Source organism: Drosophila santomea, chromosome X (assembly GCF_016746245.2).
Source record: "Drosophila santomea strain STO CAGO 1482 chromosome X, Prin_Dsan_1.1, whole genome shotgun sequence".
Taxonomy (NCBI): Eukaryota; Metazoa; Arthropoda; class Insecta; order Diptera; family Drosophilidae; genus Drosophila; species Drosophila santomea.
In genome coordinates, this window is record NC_053021.2 from 9,420,118 (window position 1) to 9,435,007 (window position 14,890).

General features: G+C 45.4%; 4 protein-coding genes across 9 annotated transcripts in view; 2 read left to right on the forward strand and 2 right to left on the reverse strand.

Moving 5' to 3' along the window:
* LOC120455449 (merozoite surface antigen 2, allelic form 2) overlaps window positions 1-1,838 on the reverse strand; it is a 72,177-nt gene extending 70,339 nt beyond the window's left edge. For 5 of the 6 annotated variants that reach the window (XM_039641660.2, XM_039641657.2, XM_039641659.1 and 2 more), the window contains exon 1: window positions 557-1,838. The gene's annotated coding sequence lies outside the window, so the exon portion shown is untranslated. Of the gene's footprint in view, window positions 1-523 lie in introns of all 6 variants that reach the window. The other variant, XM_039641656.1, reaches the window with a different exon arrangement.
* Window positions 1,839-5,861: 4,023 nt separating this feature from the next.
* Window positions 5,862-9,198, reverse strand: LOC120456395 (secretory carrier-associated membrane protein 5). The gene is made up of 5 exons (XM_039643223.1): window positions 9,029-9,198; window positions 8,615-8,842; window positions 7,823-8,024; window positions 7,381-7,510; window positions 5,862-7,305 (listed from the first exon to the last, which is right to left on the reverse strand). Exons 1-5 carry the CDS (start codon window positions 9,089-9,091, stop codon window positions 6,897-6,899), a joined length of 1,032 nt encoding a protein of 343 aa, XP_039499157.1. The 5' UTR covers window positions 9,092-9,198; the 3' UTR covers window positions 5,862-6,896.
* Window positions 9,199-9,877: 679 nt separating this feature from the next.
* Window positions 9,878-12,291, forward strand: LOC120456468 (adenosylhomocysteinase). Its single transcript, XM_039643316.2, has 3 exons — window positions 9,878-10,038; window positions 10,291-10,481; window positions 11,044-12,291. The coding sequence occupies exons 1-3, from the start codon at window positions 10,014-10,016 to the stop codon at window positions 12,124-12,126; spliced, it is 1,299 nt and encodes a 432-aa protein (XP_039499250.1). The 5' UTR covers window positions 9,878-10,013; the 3' UTR covers window positions 12,127-12,291.
* A 785-nt stretch (window positions 12,292-13,076) lies between these two features.
* LOC120455132 (P3 protein) lies at window positions 13,077-14,884 on the forward strand. Its single transcript, XM_039641030.1, has 2 exons — window positions 13,077-14,222; window positions 14,325-14,884. The coding sequence occupies exons 1-2, from the start codon at window positions 13,185-13,187 to the stop codon at window positions 14,646-14,648; spliced, it is 1,362 nt and encodes a 453-aa protein (XP_039496964.1). The 5' UTR covers window positions 13,077-13,184; the 3' UTR covers window positions 14,649-14,884.
* Window positions 14,885-14,890: the final 6 nt, after the last annotated feature.

Consider the following 14,890-nt stretch of genomic DNA (forward strand, 5'->3'; position numbering starts at 1 on the left):
AGGGTGGCACAAGGACTACAAGGACTACTGTCACACAGACGGGGACACTAGCTGACACACACACACACACTAGCACACCATCGGCGCACACACACCAAAAACGATTGAGTAATTTTTTTTGCCCACCCCCCCGCTCGGTCGCCACCGCCACACAACTTCATTAGATGAATTGGGATGTTGGGTTGTTCTCTGGCGTTTCTGGCGGAGATTGGGTGCCGGAATATCGGTGTTATATAAATTATATGAATAAAAATGCTGAAATGCGGCCAAGGAAGCACTGGCAATTAAATGTTGGCATTAGTTTTGCGTAATCTGTCAACTAATTGGCACAGAAACACACTCGCACACACATGGAAAAGTTGACTCGAATTTGGCACACAAATTGGATTACAACCGAGGACTGAATGGTTTCACACATGGCAAATGGAATAGAAAGCATAAAAAACATAGAAAACAGAATGGAAAATACGCTGGAATAAATTAGAAAACCTTGCAAACATATATACAATTTTGGTTTAGTTACATATCCTGCTGTTTTTGGTCACATTTCACGCACATTTGCAGCAGTCCTTCATCCTTTTGTTATGGTTGTTGTAGTTGTAGTTGTTGTCGATGCTGTTGTTATTATTGTTGGATATTTTATATATATATTTATATATGTGTTGTTGTTGTGGTTGTTCTGTTCGCACTCGTGTTCAAACCGCACAAGAACAAAAAATCTCAAAAAAATTAACAACTGCACGTAGCATATTTATCCCTCTTTGCATTTTTCTTTTTATTTTGGCGCAGGCACATTTAAATTATTATTTATTTTCTTCAGCTTAGCTGGAAGGGTTCCGGTTTATTCTTTTGTATTTTCCTCTTATTATTTTTTTTTTTTGGCACTTGAGCACTTTGCTTATTATATTTTCCTTGCGCTTATATACTTTGTTTTAGCTGCTGGCTAAATGTTGCAATGGATTTTGGTGGAACAAGAACAAAAAATATTTTTGGAGGGCGGTGTTGGCGCTGGAATCCTTCGATTCCGCTGGCCAGAGAGTTCGTTGCGGATTCAGATTTAAATTCAGAATCAAATGCAGATTCGGATTCGGATTCGGATTCGAGTTGGTTTCGGTTTTGGTTGTGGAATTTTGGCTGTGGCTGTGGCTCGACTGAAGAGGACTGAAAGACCACTCAGAGGGCGATGATGATGGGAGGCGAGCGCACGCTGGCTCCGCACCACATGACCGCACTACACGATTGACAGTTTGGCACTGAGCAGGAGCAGGACCACCAGAAGGACGACTGAGCCAGGACCACAGCTTATCAGAGCCGAGCGGAAACGAGCTGACACGAAGCCCCGAAGGCCCGACGCCCCGAATGCCCCAAATGCCCCTAAGAACCGAGAGTCCTTTGCTGAGTGGTGATGGGGGGGGTGGAAGGGGGGCTTGCTCGCTTAAGGATATGCGCGACTGTTACAAAAAAATGTTTGTAGCCAGGCCCAAAACTCAGCCCTGTCGCCTCCGCATCGCCGCCTGCCGCATATCCTTGCCTCACCCCCCCGCTCCACGCTCCCCGCACTCACATGTTCATTGAGGAAAGCCCAGCATCAGCAGGAGCAGCAGGAGGAGCAGCACCATCAGCATCAGCATGGGCACAGGACTCCAGGCGAAGCGAAACCCAACGAAGTGAACCGAACCAAGCCAAGCCAAGCCAAGTCGAGCCCGAAGCGGGCCAAAAACGAATGCCGAGCCCAATTGCGAGCCGAAAGGACACTACAACTGCTCCTCAGGCGAAACAGCCCGTTGGGAAATGGAGCAATAGTATTCCGGTATTTTTGGCAAATTCACGCTCTAGTCGTATTATAGAAGCAAATTGATTTAAATGAAGTGCCATTAGCAATTAATAAAATGCATATAAATGGAATATTTAAAGTGCTCTCCAATTACTAACTTATTGCAAAGGATTTTTTGGATGAAATAGAAATGAGATACAATTTTTATACATGTTAAATGTGCAGGTTTTAAATAGATAATTATTATTGTGTAGGCAGAACGTACTAAGCTTATATACTTCATTAAATACAAAAATTCACCTATTAATTTTATTGATTCTTTTCAATGAAATAAATTTGATATACCAATTTTTGTAAAGAAAATATCAGCTTTGTTTAAAGTAACTCAAAGTTTATTAACTGATAAATGATTTAGTAACTTTGCGACAACCCGGTGCAAATGAAATTAACTTCCACCTATAACTGAATTAATGTGTGCTTAAAGTACATTTCCCAGGAAGATTTCCGCCCCTCGAAAATAGTTTTATGCAAATGGTTGGCGAAATGTCAACTCCGCGGGGACTTGGAACTTGGAACTTTCCACGCCGCCCACCTGCATACATTAAAGTTGCAGGCATCCCAGCTCCATTTGCCAGATGAAACTGGTCCGGATTTTCAATTAAGACAATAGTAGAATTATATCCGAGGACGGGCCAAAGAAAAACCGAAGTGCTCGCTGGTGGAATTGAATTGAATAAAGATAAAAAAAAATATTTGTCTGCCGCGGGCGATGCGCATTTCCCAGCGGGGACAAAGCCAACAGAAGACCCCACAGCTTCGCAGCAAGAACAACAAGAACAACAAAAATAACAAGAACTGCAAGAACAACGAGAACAGCACCAGACCAGCCAGCACCACAGATAGTAACAGAAATGGTACACTGAGAACAACTTTGGCACCTAATTAAATGATAATATGCTACTGCTAAATGTATAAGTTATACATGACTTGTTACTGATTATAGTTTATTTGATACATAATTTGTTGAATTTAAAAATCATCAGTAAAATATAAAAGTAAAAGAAAAAAAATGTTAAAAAAGGTAAAAGTTATAGGTAATTATAGGTATTATAATGATTCAAGGCTTGCTATCAAAGTGCTTGTACACACGTTACCTGTTTCTCAACTAAGGTACTTTCAAAAAAAGAAATTACTTAATAGAAAAATGTAAATACACCTCTTGAAAAATTTGTTAAATTTCTAATTACCTTTTTTTTCAGTGCTGGGACGAAGGAAGCGCCAAGTGCCATGTGCGGCGCTTTGTGTCGTCGTCTGTGTGAGTGCGGCCTTGCGGTGTCCCTGTGTGTGAGTGTGTGCGTGTGTGTGTGTGTGTGAGGGGGTCCTGTGAGAGCGGCGGTGCGGGGGTGAGGGAGGTGGCTAAGGACGAGAGGCAGCATCAGCAGCAGCAGCAGCAGTAGAACCACGACGAGAGCACAAACAGAAACGGCACAAACAGCAAACGTGATGAGCGCATGTGTTTTATCTTCAATCTCAGCTGAAATCATCTGCACCACCACCACCGCCCCCTCGTTGTTAAGGGAAAGGATCCCCTTCGACCCACGCCCCTGCCGCATTATGAAGGGCAATAGGTTGTGTGCGACTCCTGTGGACTCGGGTCGCCATCGGTGTCGGGATAAAGTTCGGGTTGTCGGGTCGACAAACGCCTTCGGTTGCGACTTAGCTCTGACCAAGTCACTAAGCCAGTCAACCCCGCTATCTGGCAAGGACCTCTTAGCCCCTCTTTAGGTCCCAGCCAATACAAACCCCCCACCCCTCGCTGCAGGGCCCACGCCCGTGGAGCGTTTCACAGCTCGCTTTGTAACAGCAAGAAATTTGTACTTCCGCCAGTGAAAGAAGATTTTAATTAAAAGCAGCAGGAAATGTGACCCAAATAATACTTCCGCATAGTGTGAAAAATTGGCCAGGAATTCCCCCCAAATCGCCATGCCCGAATCCATGTCCATGTCTATGTCCATGTCCTAGCCCACCCACAGTGGATGCCTAATTTGTCGCAGGACCTCCTGCGGAGCGAGCGTTTAGCTGCCGGCGGGCGAGGAAAGTATAATTGAAGTGATTCCTAAGCTGGCGACTGACAAGCGAGCGGAAAGCGTTTATCACTCGAGCGGAAAATGACACGGGAAAACTGTGTGGCTACTTTGCAAGTGGAAGGGTTAAGTTGGCCCACTCAGAATGTATCACTTGTTCATCAAAAACGCATTTACAGCCGGATATTCATCCATTGAAAGAGTGCCTAAGAGCTTGGGGATATTTGCATATTTTGTAAGAGATAGAATAAGAATATCGAATATTTGTATATTTTTAAATATTTTTGGCAATCAAATATAAATATCAACAACAGGGATATTTGAGAAAACGAGCTCAGCGAAATAAGAAAGCTATTATCCTACATTAAGCAAGATCATATTTATAATTGTAGAAATGTACTTGTTATAGTACCACCTTTGTATAACTAGAAGTTGATGCATTTTCTCCACATAAAAACATGAAATTTGTTTCAGATTATACAGTGATTTGATTGAACATGACCCTAGTATTTGGTACCATAACTAGGATGAAGTTTTGGGCTAGAAAGTCAGCTGCATTACGTGGCACTACTTGGTTATTCTTGGCGCGACACAAAATCAATATGGTTACCTTGTCACAGCGTGTCCTTTGACTTCGCTCCGTGAGCTCTTGGCACGCAAGCAGCGTGAAAATGCAATCAATAGCAAATCGTTGTCAGCAATTAGCGTCCGGCCCAAGCCCTGAAACCCGATCCCGCCCAGAAATGGGCGTGCGCCCATTTACCAATTCCACTTCCTCGCCCACTTGGATGGGCTAGACCAGGTGGTTGATTTGGACCAATGGTTGGATCGGTATGCGGTGTAGTGGTCATGTGCGGATAGCTGAATATCCAGCTGCAACACGTGAGTGATGCGGGCTTTCGAAGACTGAAGTGGGCCAAAAAGGATTTGCCACTAACGATGCAGTGCATCTGCATCTGCATCTGCTGCAGCACACTCGAGCATATTTGCTCATCATGCTCGCTTTTTGCAGCCCCATCGCAAACCCCACCCCAACCAAAAAATGGGGTTTCCCACCCACTGTCAGTGGCAAACCATTCCAAGCGATTCTACGTTTCTATTCATAGACTGCTCTGCGGCTCTCTCGATTGCCAGCAAAATGGCAAACAAATCGTTGCAAATATTCCCTTAACGTGGCGTATGCGCATTTTTTGCCCAAACTAGAGGGGGGCGGTGGGGCGATAAGTATACATATATCTGCACGAGTGGATATATATTCATATATATTTATCTGTAACTGCTTAGCTCACATATTTCACGGCTGAGTGTGTGGGTCTCGTTGTTGATTTAATTCCTCATTTCCACATTTCCACATTTCCACATTTACCGAATCAAATTTGCATCTTTCGTTGACAAACATCACACTTACGGGCCAACCAAATCCAAATCCAAATCCAAGTCCATAGCCAAATCAATCCGAGCTGGTCTCCCAAGATGTGGGCGTGCATCGTGTTAATGCGACGTGGGTGCAGCAACTATGCATTTCCAGGAGCACTCACTTTCGGCCATCTTCAATCGTCTTAATTACCGGCTGGCTTACGTAAACTTTTCTTCTTTTTAATTGATTTTGCTCTGAATGAGTTCTCAAAATCAAAGGTCGACGAGTAGTTTTAAAAAGCATTTTATACTTGCTGTTAATTCAGGCGTTAATCCCAACTATTTGCCAGTCATTTGAGGGGCTTCCAATTTTATTTATTAATTGTGTAAGTAACCCCATTCAGCTAACTGATTAAAGTCTAATTTTAATTCGATATCCCATCCGCCCTATCAATTAAAAAAAAAACAATGCTTATTTTACATCTATAAGTATTTTATATTTATTTTGGAATTTATCATAAATTTTGCTTGAATTTCAAATACACATCCATAGATCGTTATTAACTATTTTCAATTCAGTTTTAAATGAGTCGTAACATAAGTTTGACTTGCAAGCAAAACAGAAACGAACAAAATGTATCTAAAAATGTGAATACTTAAGTGAATCAATATTTTATATGCTGTCTTCATGTACATAGATAATATATAACAATTACGATTACAAAAAAACACGACATTTCATGTGAGTGCAGGACAGTGAAGGCGGAAAAGAGGAGTCAGGACATTGGACATTGAAAAGGGGACAAGGGACAGGGGGCGGAGGAGCACAGCTTGGATGAAAAATGAATTTCGCTTTCTTGTTGTCTCTGGTCGAGGCGACGAGAGATAAAGTTCTATAATGTAAGCGTTAAATATATTATTTATATTATGTTTGTTATATATAAGTTCGTATATATGTATGTGTGTGTGTGTGTGTGTGTGTGTGTGTGTTGCGTGTGTGAGGGAGTGGGCGGGTATTCCTATATCGTTTTAATGACTTAAAGAACTAGAAAACATCATCATCAGCAGCAGCATCATCCTCATCAGTGTCATCCCTTTCGCCTGGTTAATCTGGGTTAGTATCAGAATCCAATTATTGCACAGGACACACACACAATAATTAAGTCTAGATACTCGTATTTGGAGGCATATATCGTGCGATTAAGATGTCCTGTCTTCCCAGTCCGCTGCAGCTGTGTGTCGAAGGCATCGGAGGCCGCTTTAGTTTTCCTTTTGTTTATCATATTTCCTTTTGTTTTTCTTTTTTTTTTTTAGTTTCAGTTTAGTTCCAAGTTTGGTTTTGCTCCGTTTATAAATATTGTTAATGCATTGTATGTTTTTGTGTTATCATTACAGTAATTATTTGTAATAAAGACGACGGCATTCTAGGAATTGTTTATGCACAAAAGCAAATAGTTATTAGCTCCATGCTCCAATGCTAGCTTTAGTTTCATGTTTTTGTTTGCTTTTATTTTGTGTTAAGCTATTTCAATGTTTATTAAATGTTCCTTCTCCATCTCCCTCTCTCTGGCGCGGCTATCATCTCTTTCTGTCCCAGTTTAGCAGGATGAGTGCTTGAGTTCGTGGTTGATTGATTGATTCTCCTTTTGATTGGATCAGATCCCCGGAAAGCAGAGTGTACCTTAGTATCTGCTGTTGTTGAACTGCGAGTTAATGGCCGTATTAACAGCCGAGGAGGCAGCCTCCTGGACGTGCTGGTTGCGCAGAAACTCGGTGGTGAACTCCTCCTGGGCCTTAGCCATACTGGCCCCTGTGCTGCGGTAGATGGAGTGAATCTTAGTGATCATCAGCACATTGGCCACGGCCACCGCTGTGAAACAGAAGGCCACGTTCAGGAGCAGAATGCCGACGATAATGCCCGACGCATTGCCATCGAACTGCCCGATGGCCGTAATAAAGCCACAGTAACCCATCTTGTTGAAGCCCACCGCCTGCACAATCGAGTACAGCGTTTGAAAGAAGTAGATGAAGAAGAAGACCATGAAATTGAAGCTCGAATCGTTGCGGAACGCCTTGTACGCCGGTCGGAACCTGAAAAGAAAGCACACATCACATTATTCATGTTCCGTAGGTCGGGATCTAAGAAGCTTCACGGTATAAACTCACCAGCAGACATATGAGGCGGGCGAGAAGAGCATCGTGTAGAAGATGGCCAGGAAGAAGGTTTCGAATTCGCCAGCATGGAACAGCAAAATGAGACCTCCAATCACGTTGGCCAACAACGTCATGGTGTAAACTGTCGGAGAAAGCATTTAAAATAGGCACACACATTAATGATAGCATAGTGGTTTAATCTGTAGGGAAAGCATATATGCATGCAATAAATAATGCTAGAAATGCATTTCAAAACGATTTTAGTACTGATAACATGCAAATCATACAAATTCTGCACAAAGGCACGCACACCCCCAAAACCATTAGCCATAGCTATATCTGATTAGTAGTGGCATCGGTCTGTGGACGACACGCGATGACTAATCCGCAACCTATGGCACCGCTTATCAGCGAAACCATGTAGAAAACACAGCCATAAAGAACCAATACTCACAAATCCAAATGTAGTACAATCGCTTGACCAGTTTCTGGAACTCGGGCGGTATCTCCACCTCGAAGTCCTGGTAGAAGCACGGCTTCACACAGAAGTTATCCGGCAGTGGTGGCCAGTTGTTCAGCTGTGGCACATTGCCCTGCAGCTGCTGCTCGCGGCGGTCCAGCTCGGCAGCCTTGCGGTCCAACTCCTCCTGCCGGCGCTAGATGTAATAAAAATCAAAATAAAATGTCATTCAAAAAGACATAAGGCATTTGACCTGTATATAGTTAATATAACATAGCTTTCTTTACATAAATAAAGAATAATGTGCAAAGTGAAGCCACCAAATCAAATGTATTTAGGTCTAGCAACTAGCATTCAACTAGTATTTCTTGTATTTTTGTGTAGGGCCGAAGAAGCCAAGTAAATCAAGAGAAACCGCAGTTGGTACAGTGAAGATTCGGCTTGGCAACCAATAGCCGCCTCTAGTCTCAGCCAGATAAATGCTCCAAAGCGGATACATCGTCTGCAGATCCAGATAAGCCCGGTTATCTTTGTGACTCTTAATGGAGCGTAAGATGTGAAATGCCTGTACGCCCTAATCCGTCACTCTGGCAAAGTGATTACTGTTCAGACTTTAAGGGCAGTGGAACGGGGTGGTGTGGTCTATTTTGGTTATTTCGGAGTGTTCAGTGTACAGACTCTACGAGATGTGGTTTTAGAGTAATGCGGATGTGGCCAAGCCGGCACACCGCAGTGTGCTCACTGTTGGGTGGGCGGTAATGCGAGACGCCCAGCCAAGTGGGTTACCTGCAGCTCCTCCGAGGTGATCTGTATGCTGGTGCTCGGCGCCGAGGCGCCCAGGGAACTGGTCTGCGGGGGCGGAATGTTCTGCGACAGCGGCTGGACCACCGCTGCCGTGTTCGTCGAGTTGATTTGCAGCTGCGGCTTGGCCTGCTCCTCGAACGGATTGTAATCCTCGAGGGAGACGAGGGCGGCGCCGCTCTGGAGTCGCCGCGCCTGCTGGATGGCGGGGTCCTGCGGAGGAAGTCGGGAAATCCCAATCAGAAACCAATTCATTCAACATATGTGACGAATGCACCCAACACACACTCACACAGGCACGCACACATACACCCCCACCATTGCGTACGTGTGCGTGTATGTGCGATGGGTTTTTCTTCGGCTTCCGCGCTCTCTCTCCACGCTCTTTTATCGCCTTACCGCAAACGGATTGTCCAGATTGGGCTCCCCGAAGGGATTCTCGTCGAGACCGGAGCCGGACATGGGGATTCTACTTTGGATACGGCTGTTCGGAAAACGCACTGACTCGCACTTTACTTTTCGCTGTGTATATTTTCCCTATGACTCTGCTCTGTTATCGATGTCGGTGTTAGTGGTGGGCCAGCATCGATAAACTATCGTTGGAAATAACAGTGTGACAGTCAGCTATCGCAAGAATTATGTTATTTACATTTAAAATGTTATTCATTTAATTAAATAATTAAATTTAATTGCGAACTCAACGAGGTATGCCATTCCATATTTGGTCCAATATTACGAATGTTCTGATCAAAATACTGATTTTTTTAGTCGCAAAATAACAGAAAAGCGATTTTTTTGAAAACACAGTTCGATTCGAGCTCAGCGAGGTATGACATTCCATATTCGGACTAATATTTCGAATGTTATGATCAAAATACTCATATTTTTAGTCGCAAAATAACAGAAAAGCGATTTTCGGCATAAAACCATCACCAAAAATTTGAAGAAAAGTTAAAAAAATAAAAATTTTTTTTGAAAACACAGTTCGATTGGAAATTTTATTACGAGCTCAACGAGGTATGCCATTCCATATTCGAACCAATATTTCGAATGTTATGATCAATATACTGATATTTTTAGTCGCAAAATAACAGAAAAGCGATTTTCGGCAAAAAAAATCATCAAAAATTGGAAGAAAAGTGAAAAAAATTTCAAGTTTCATACAATTTTCAAATTTAAATGACAATAATCGTGTCGAGTGGAACTAGTTCAGCCGAACCAGCTCCGTGGAACCAGTTCCCAGCCCTGGTGCCGCCATTCCGCAATTGGAATTCTAGTGTTTTGGGTTGCGATTCGATTCATTTACCGCTGCCCGCGTCTCCAATTCGGTTGTGTGCTATTCTGTCTGCTCCGCATCCAAGTCTAACACCCAATCCTTCCAAGAATGTCGAAGCCCAGCTACAAAGTCGGTGAGTTATGTTATAAATAAACCCAGTTGGACAGGGAACTCTCGAATCAAATCTCCGGCCGGCAACAGGCGACATGTGCTGGTGAATCGCATCCATCTATGAGCACATGTTTCTGAGGTTAAAATAGCGGCAAAAACCAAGGAAAGCACGTTGTTGCCGGGGAAAAAACGTACAAATTGAGACCGTATGGTGTATAAATCAGCAGTGCCCGCTTATCTGACCCTATCTCCCTTTTATTATCCCACTCGACAGCCGATATCAGTCTGGCGGAATGGGGACGCAAGGCGATCATCATTGCGGAGAACGAGATGCCCGGCCTGATGGCCTGCAGGAAGAAGTACGGCCCATCTAAGCCCCTGAAGGGCGCTCGCATCACCGGCTGCCTGCACATGACCGTCCAGACCGCTGTCCTCATCGAGACCCTCGTCGAACTGGGCGCCCAGGTGGGTTTCGTGCCTCTTTGGCGCTTGAGATGATTATATGCATCCTAACATTCAAAATATGTGCCCAACTGTAGGGCTAAGTAAAGTTAACTAAAAACCATTTCAAAACAGTTAAAAACGGACAAAAATTCCCTTAGGGATTCTTAATCATTGATAACATTTGCACTAAAAAAATATCCAAATACCATAGTTCCATTATAGTATTTCACTGATTGAGTTTTCACTTCTGAAAAATATGTAGAAAGATAGGTATCTCCAAGCCTTGTCCAAGGGCTGGTCCCTTATCATCTTTTGTTTACGCACTAATTTGAATAACAAAACTTTCGTTTAGCAGGGGGGCAAGTTCAAGGCGCCCAAGATAAGAGCACCAGATTGTTACTTCCTCTGACACAGCACCTTTTGCTCTTCAATCCTCGCACATGGCAACCATTTTGAGCAAAAGCTATATCCTAAAAGTTCTCATTTAGTGTTTAGTTATTGATCATTGATATGTAAATTTCAATGGAATTTCAAATGCTGCCCATCCATCAACGCATTAAACTACATTTCCATGTTTCCCCAGGTCCAATGGTCCAGCTGCAACATCTTCAGCACACAGGATAACGCTGCGGCGGCCATCGCTGCCACCGGAGTGCCCGTGTACGCCTGGAAGGGTGAGACCGATGAGGAATACCTGTGGTGTATCGAACAGACCCTGGTCTTCCCCGACGGCCAGCCCCTGAACATGATCCTGGACGATGGCGGCGATCTGACCAACCTGGTGCACGAAAAGTTCCCCGAGTATCTGAAGAACATCAAGGGCCTCAGCGAGGAGACGACCACCGGTGTCCACAACCTGTACAAGATGTTCAAGGATGGTCGTCTCGGCGTCCCGGCCATCAATGTCAACGACTCTGTGACCAAGAGCAAGTTCGACAATCTGTATGGCTGCCGCGAGTCCCTGATCGATGGCATCAAGCGCGCCACGGACGTCATGATCGCCGGCAAGGTATGCTGCGTGGCCGGATACGGTGATGTTGGCAAGGGCTGTGCTCAGGCGCTGAAGGGATTTGGTGGTCGGGTGATCGTCACCGAGGTCGATCCCATCAACGCCCTGCAGGCGGCGATGGAGGGCTATGAGGTGACCACCATGGAGGAGGCCAGCAAGGAGGCTTCCATCTTTGTGACCACCACCGGCTGCCGGGACATCATCACCAGCGTGCACTTGCAACAGATGCCCGACGATGCCATCGTCTGCAACATCGGTCACTTTGACATCGAGATCGACGTGGACTGGCTAAACGCAAATGCCAAAGAGAAGGTGAACGTGAAGCCCCAGGTGGATCGCTACACCATGCAGAGTGGCAAGCACATCATCCTGCTGGCCGAGGGTCGTCTGGTCAATCTGGGCTGTGCCCACGGCCATCCCAGCTTCGTGATGTCCAACTCCTTCACCAACCAGGTGCTCGCCCAGATCGAGCTGTGGACCAAGTCCGACCAGTACGCCGTTGGCGTGCACGTCCTGCCCAAGATCCTCGACGAAGAGGTGGCCAGCCTCCATCTGGACAAGCTGGGCGTCAAGCTGACCAAGCTGACGGAGAAGCAGGCCAGCTACCTGGGCGTCTCGCAGAGCGGTCCCTTCAAGCCCGACCATTACCGGTACTGAGCACCCGATTCGCCAACCGGTTCTGCACCCGAATCCATAGACGAATCGGACCGCGGCGCCGGAGACGACGGACCCACACTAGTTATCTATTGTTTGCGCATTTCACTGTTCACCTAAGCTCCAATAAAAACCCATCTCACGTACTCTCAGCGAGAGAAAACCCAATTCAGCTCCAATGTTTTTCTTTCCCCTCCATAAAGCAGGCATATGGGTTTGGAAAAGTCGAAACATAAAAAGTTTAAAAAGTATTCATAAATTCTGACACGCTGTTTAGTTAAAGGTACTAACAGGAATATATTCAAAATCATTAAAATGCTTTGTCATTGTTGATAAAGATGCTTTAAAAACCTCTTCTTATTTTAAAGCACGTGTTGACTATCAAAAACATACGATGTGTGAAGACAATCTGATTAAATAATTACAACTTGAAAAAAACAGTGACGCAACAAATTAAGATTTCTTTAACAAAATAAGATCAAGGGCGAACCGAGACATCTGGAAGAAATGCGAAATTCATTAATTTGATTAGTAAAACTAGGCCCGTCAAATTTACCAAAAGTTTTGTTCCCAATCACAAATACGTAAGCAAATTTGGCCTGATAATGGGAAACTGATATGATTTTATATTTATATTTATTATATTTATAAACAATATAGTAGTGGCTTAATCAGCGGAAAATAAATTAATTAAATTCGGTATTTATATGTATACTAAAAAATACCTTAACTTGAATCCCCTTTTCAATTTCGACCTACGTCCATGCAGTTTTACGATCTTTTGCTTATCGTGATCGCTATCCGCATCGTCCCAATTGTAATGTAGGGGATTCGCGATAAGAGATGGCCGACTCTCGCAGATCCCGTTGATTTACAGCTGGTCGCCGTCGCCATCCCGCTTGCTCCAGCGACTTATATCATGCCGCCATCTCACTCCCACCTGCAATTGCAATTGTAAACCGCGATGTTGTGAGATTTCACGCTCATATCAGTTGGAGCACTTGTTGCGTGCGAAAACATTCCGGCCAAGAAATTACATCACCCAAGTGGCGGCGAGAATAATGTCACCGCACAGACGTCCTGGTTGGGCATGGGGCTACCTACTGCTTACCCTGGCACTGGGATTCGCATCCACCCACGGCTGGATGGCCCACTTTCGCCCAGCTGCGCTCACGTTGCAGATGGAGCGCGGGGATCGGGTGCAGCTGAAGCTGGAGAATGTGGCACCGTCCACGCTGCAGCAGCCGGGGCGTTACCACTTTCGCCTGGAAAGTGTGGACACGGATCTGGCCAGTGTGGCAGGTGAGAATGCCACAATATCGCTGGATGTGTTCAGCACGGAGACACGCGACTGGACGGGTGACATCGTGGTTAATGCCCATTTTCTGGGTCAGACCAAGATTCAAGTGAAGCTGTACGATGGCCAGCAAAATACCAGTGAACTGCCCACCAATTGGAGCAACGACAGCACGCTGGACGTGAAGATCAAGCGGCCGAAACGTTTGGCGGATGACATATTCCTGGGCACCATCATATTGTTGATGTCGCTGCTGTACATTAGTTTTGGAGCAGCCCTGAATCTGGATGTGCTGAGGGGTCTGATCACCCGGCCAACCGCTCCGTCGATCGGATTCGTTATGCAGGTGGTGGGCATGCCCCTGCTCAGCTACGCCCTCGGCGTGTTCATCTTCCCCCAGGCACCGGCCATGCAGCTGGGTCTCTTCTTCACTGGCATCTCGCCCAGCGGCGGAGCATCGAACACTTGGTCCGCCGTTCTCGGCGGCAATATACACCTGTCGGTGCTGATGACCACCGTTTCCAATGTGGCCGCCTTCGCCACCATTCCGTTGTGGACCCTCACACTTGGCCAACTGATCTTCGAGCGCGCGGGCATAAAGGTGCCCTACGGCAAGATTGCCTCCTACAGCAGCAGCCTCATCATTCCGCTCCTGCTCGGACTGCTCGTCCAGAAGAGAATGCCCCAAGTCGCCAGGGTGCTGGTCCGCCTGCTCAAGCCCATCTCCGCCTTCATCATCCTGTTCATCATCGTGTTCGCGATCATCAACAACTTTTACCTCTTCTATTTGTTCTCCTGGCAGGTGAGCTCTATTCTCTTCTCTACTAGCTTAAGGATATTTATCCCTTGGTAGCATAAGTACAAACTGTGTCAACCTATTTGATGTTTTAACGCTCCTTTGCAGATCGTCGTCGCTGGCATGGCGCTGCCGGGTCTGGGCTACATCTTCGCCTTCCTGGCAGCCAAGCTGCTGCACCAAAATTCAGCCGACGCCCTTACCATTGCCATTGAGACGGGCATCCAGAACACAGGCATCGCCATCTTCCTGCTCACGACCACGTTGGAATCGCCGGAGGCGGACATCACCACAGTGGTGCCGGTATCGGTGGCCGTGATGACGCCGCTACCACTGCTTGGCATCTATCTGTACAAACGCTGCTCGGGAGACAAGCGAATCAGTGAAGCCTCCAACTCCGAAGCGGAGCGGATGGCTGGGTCAATACATTAGCATTACTACAGCATAGCATGGCTATAGCACATCGTTTTTTGTACATATTCGTTATTTTGATAACTTATACATCGTAGTAGCAATTAGACAAGGCTGAGATGCCGGTTAAATTTGGGACCAAGGTATGCCGCAAATCTTAAGCGTATTATACTCCAGAATTTCCTACACCTAAGACGCACCCAAGCCTGTTTGGGATAATCATTTTACAATAAATTGAATTTATTCATTTGTGCAAACGGTAT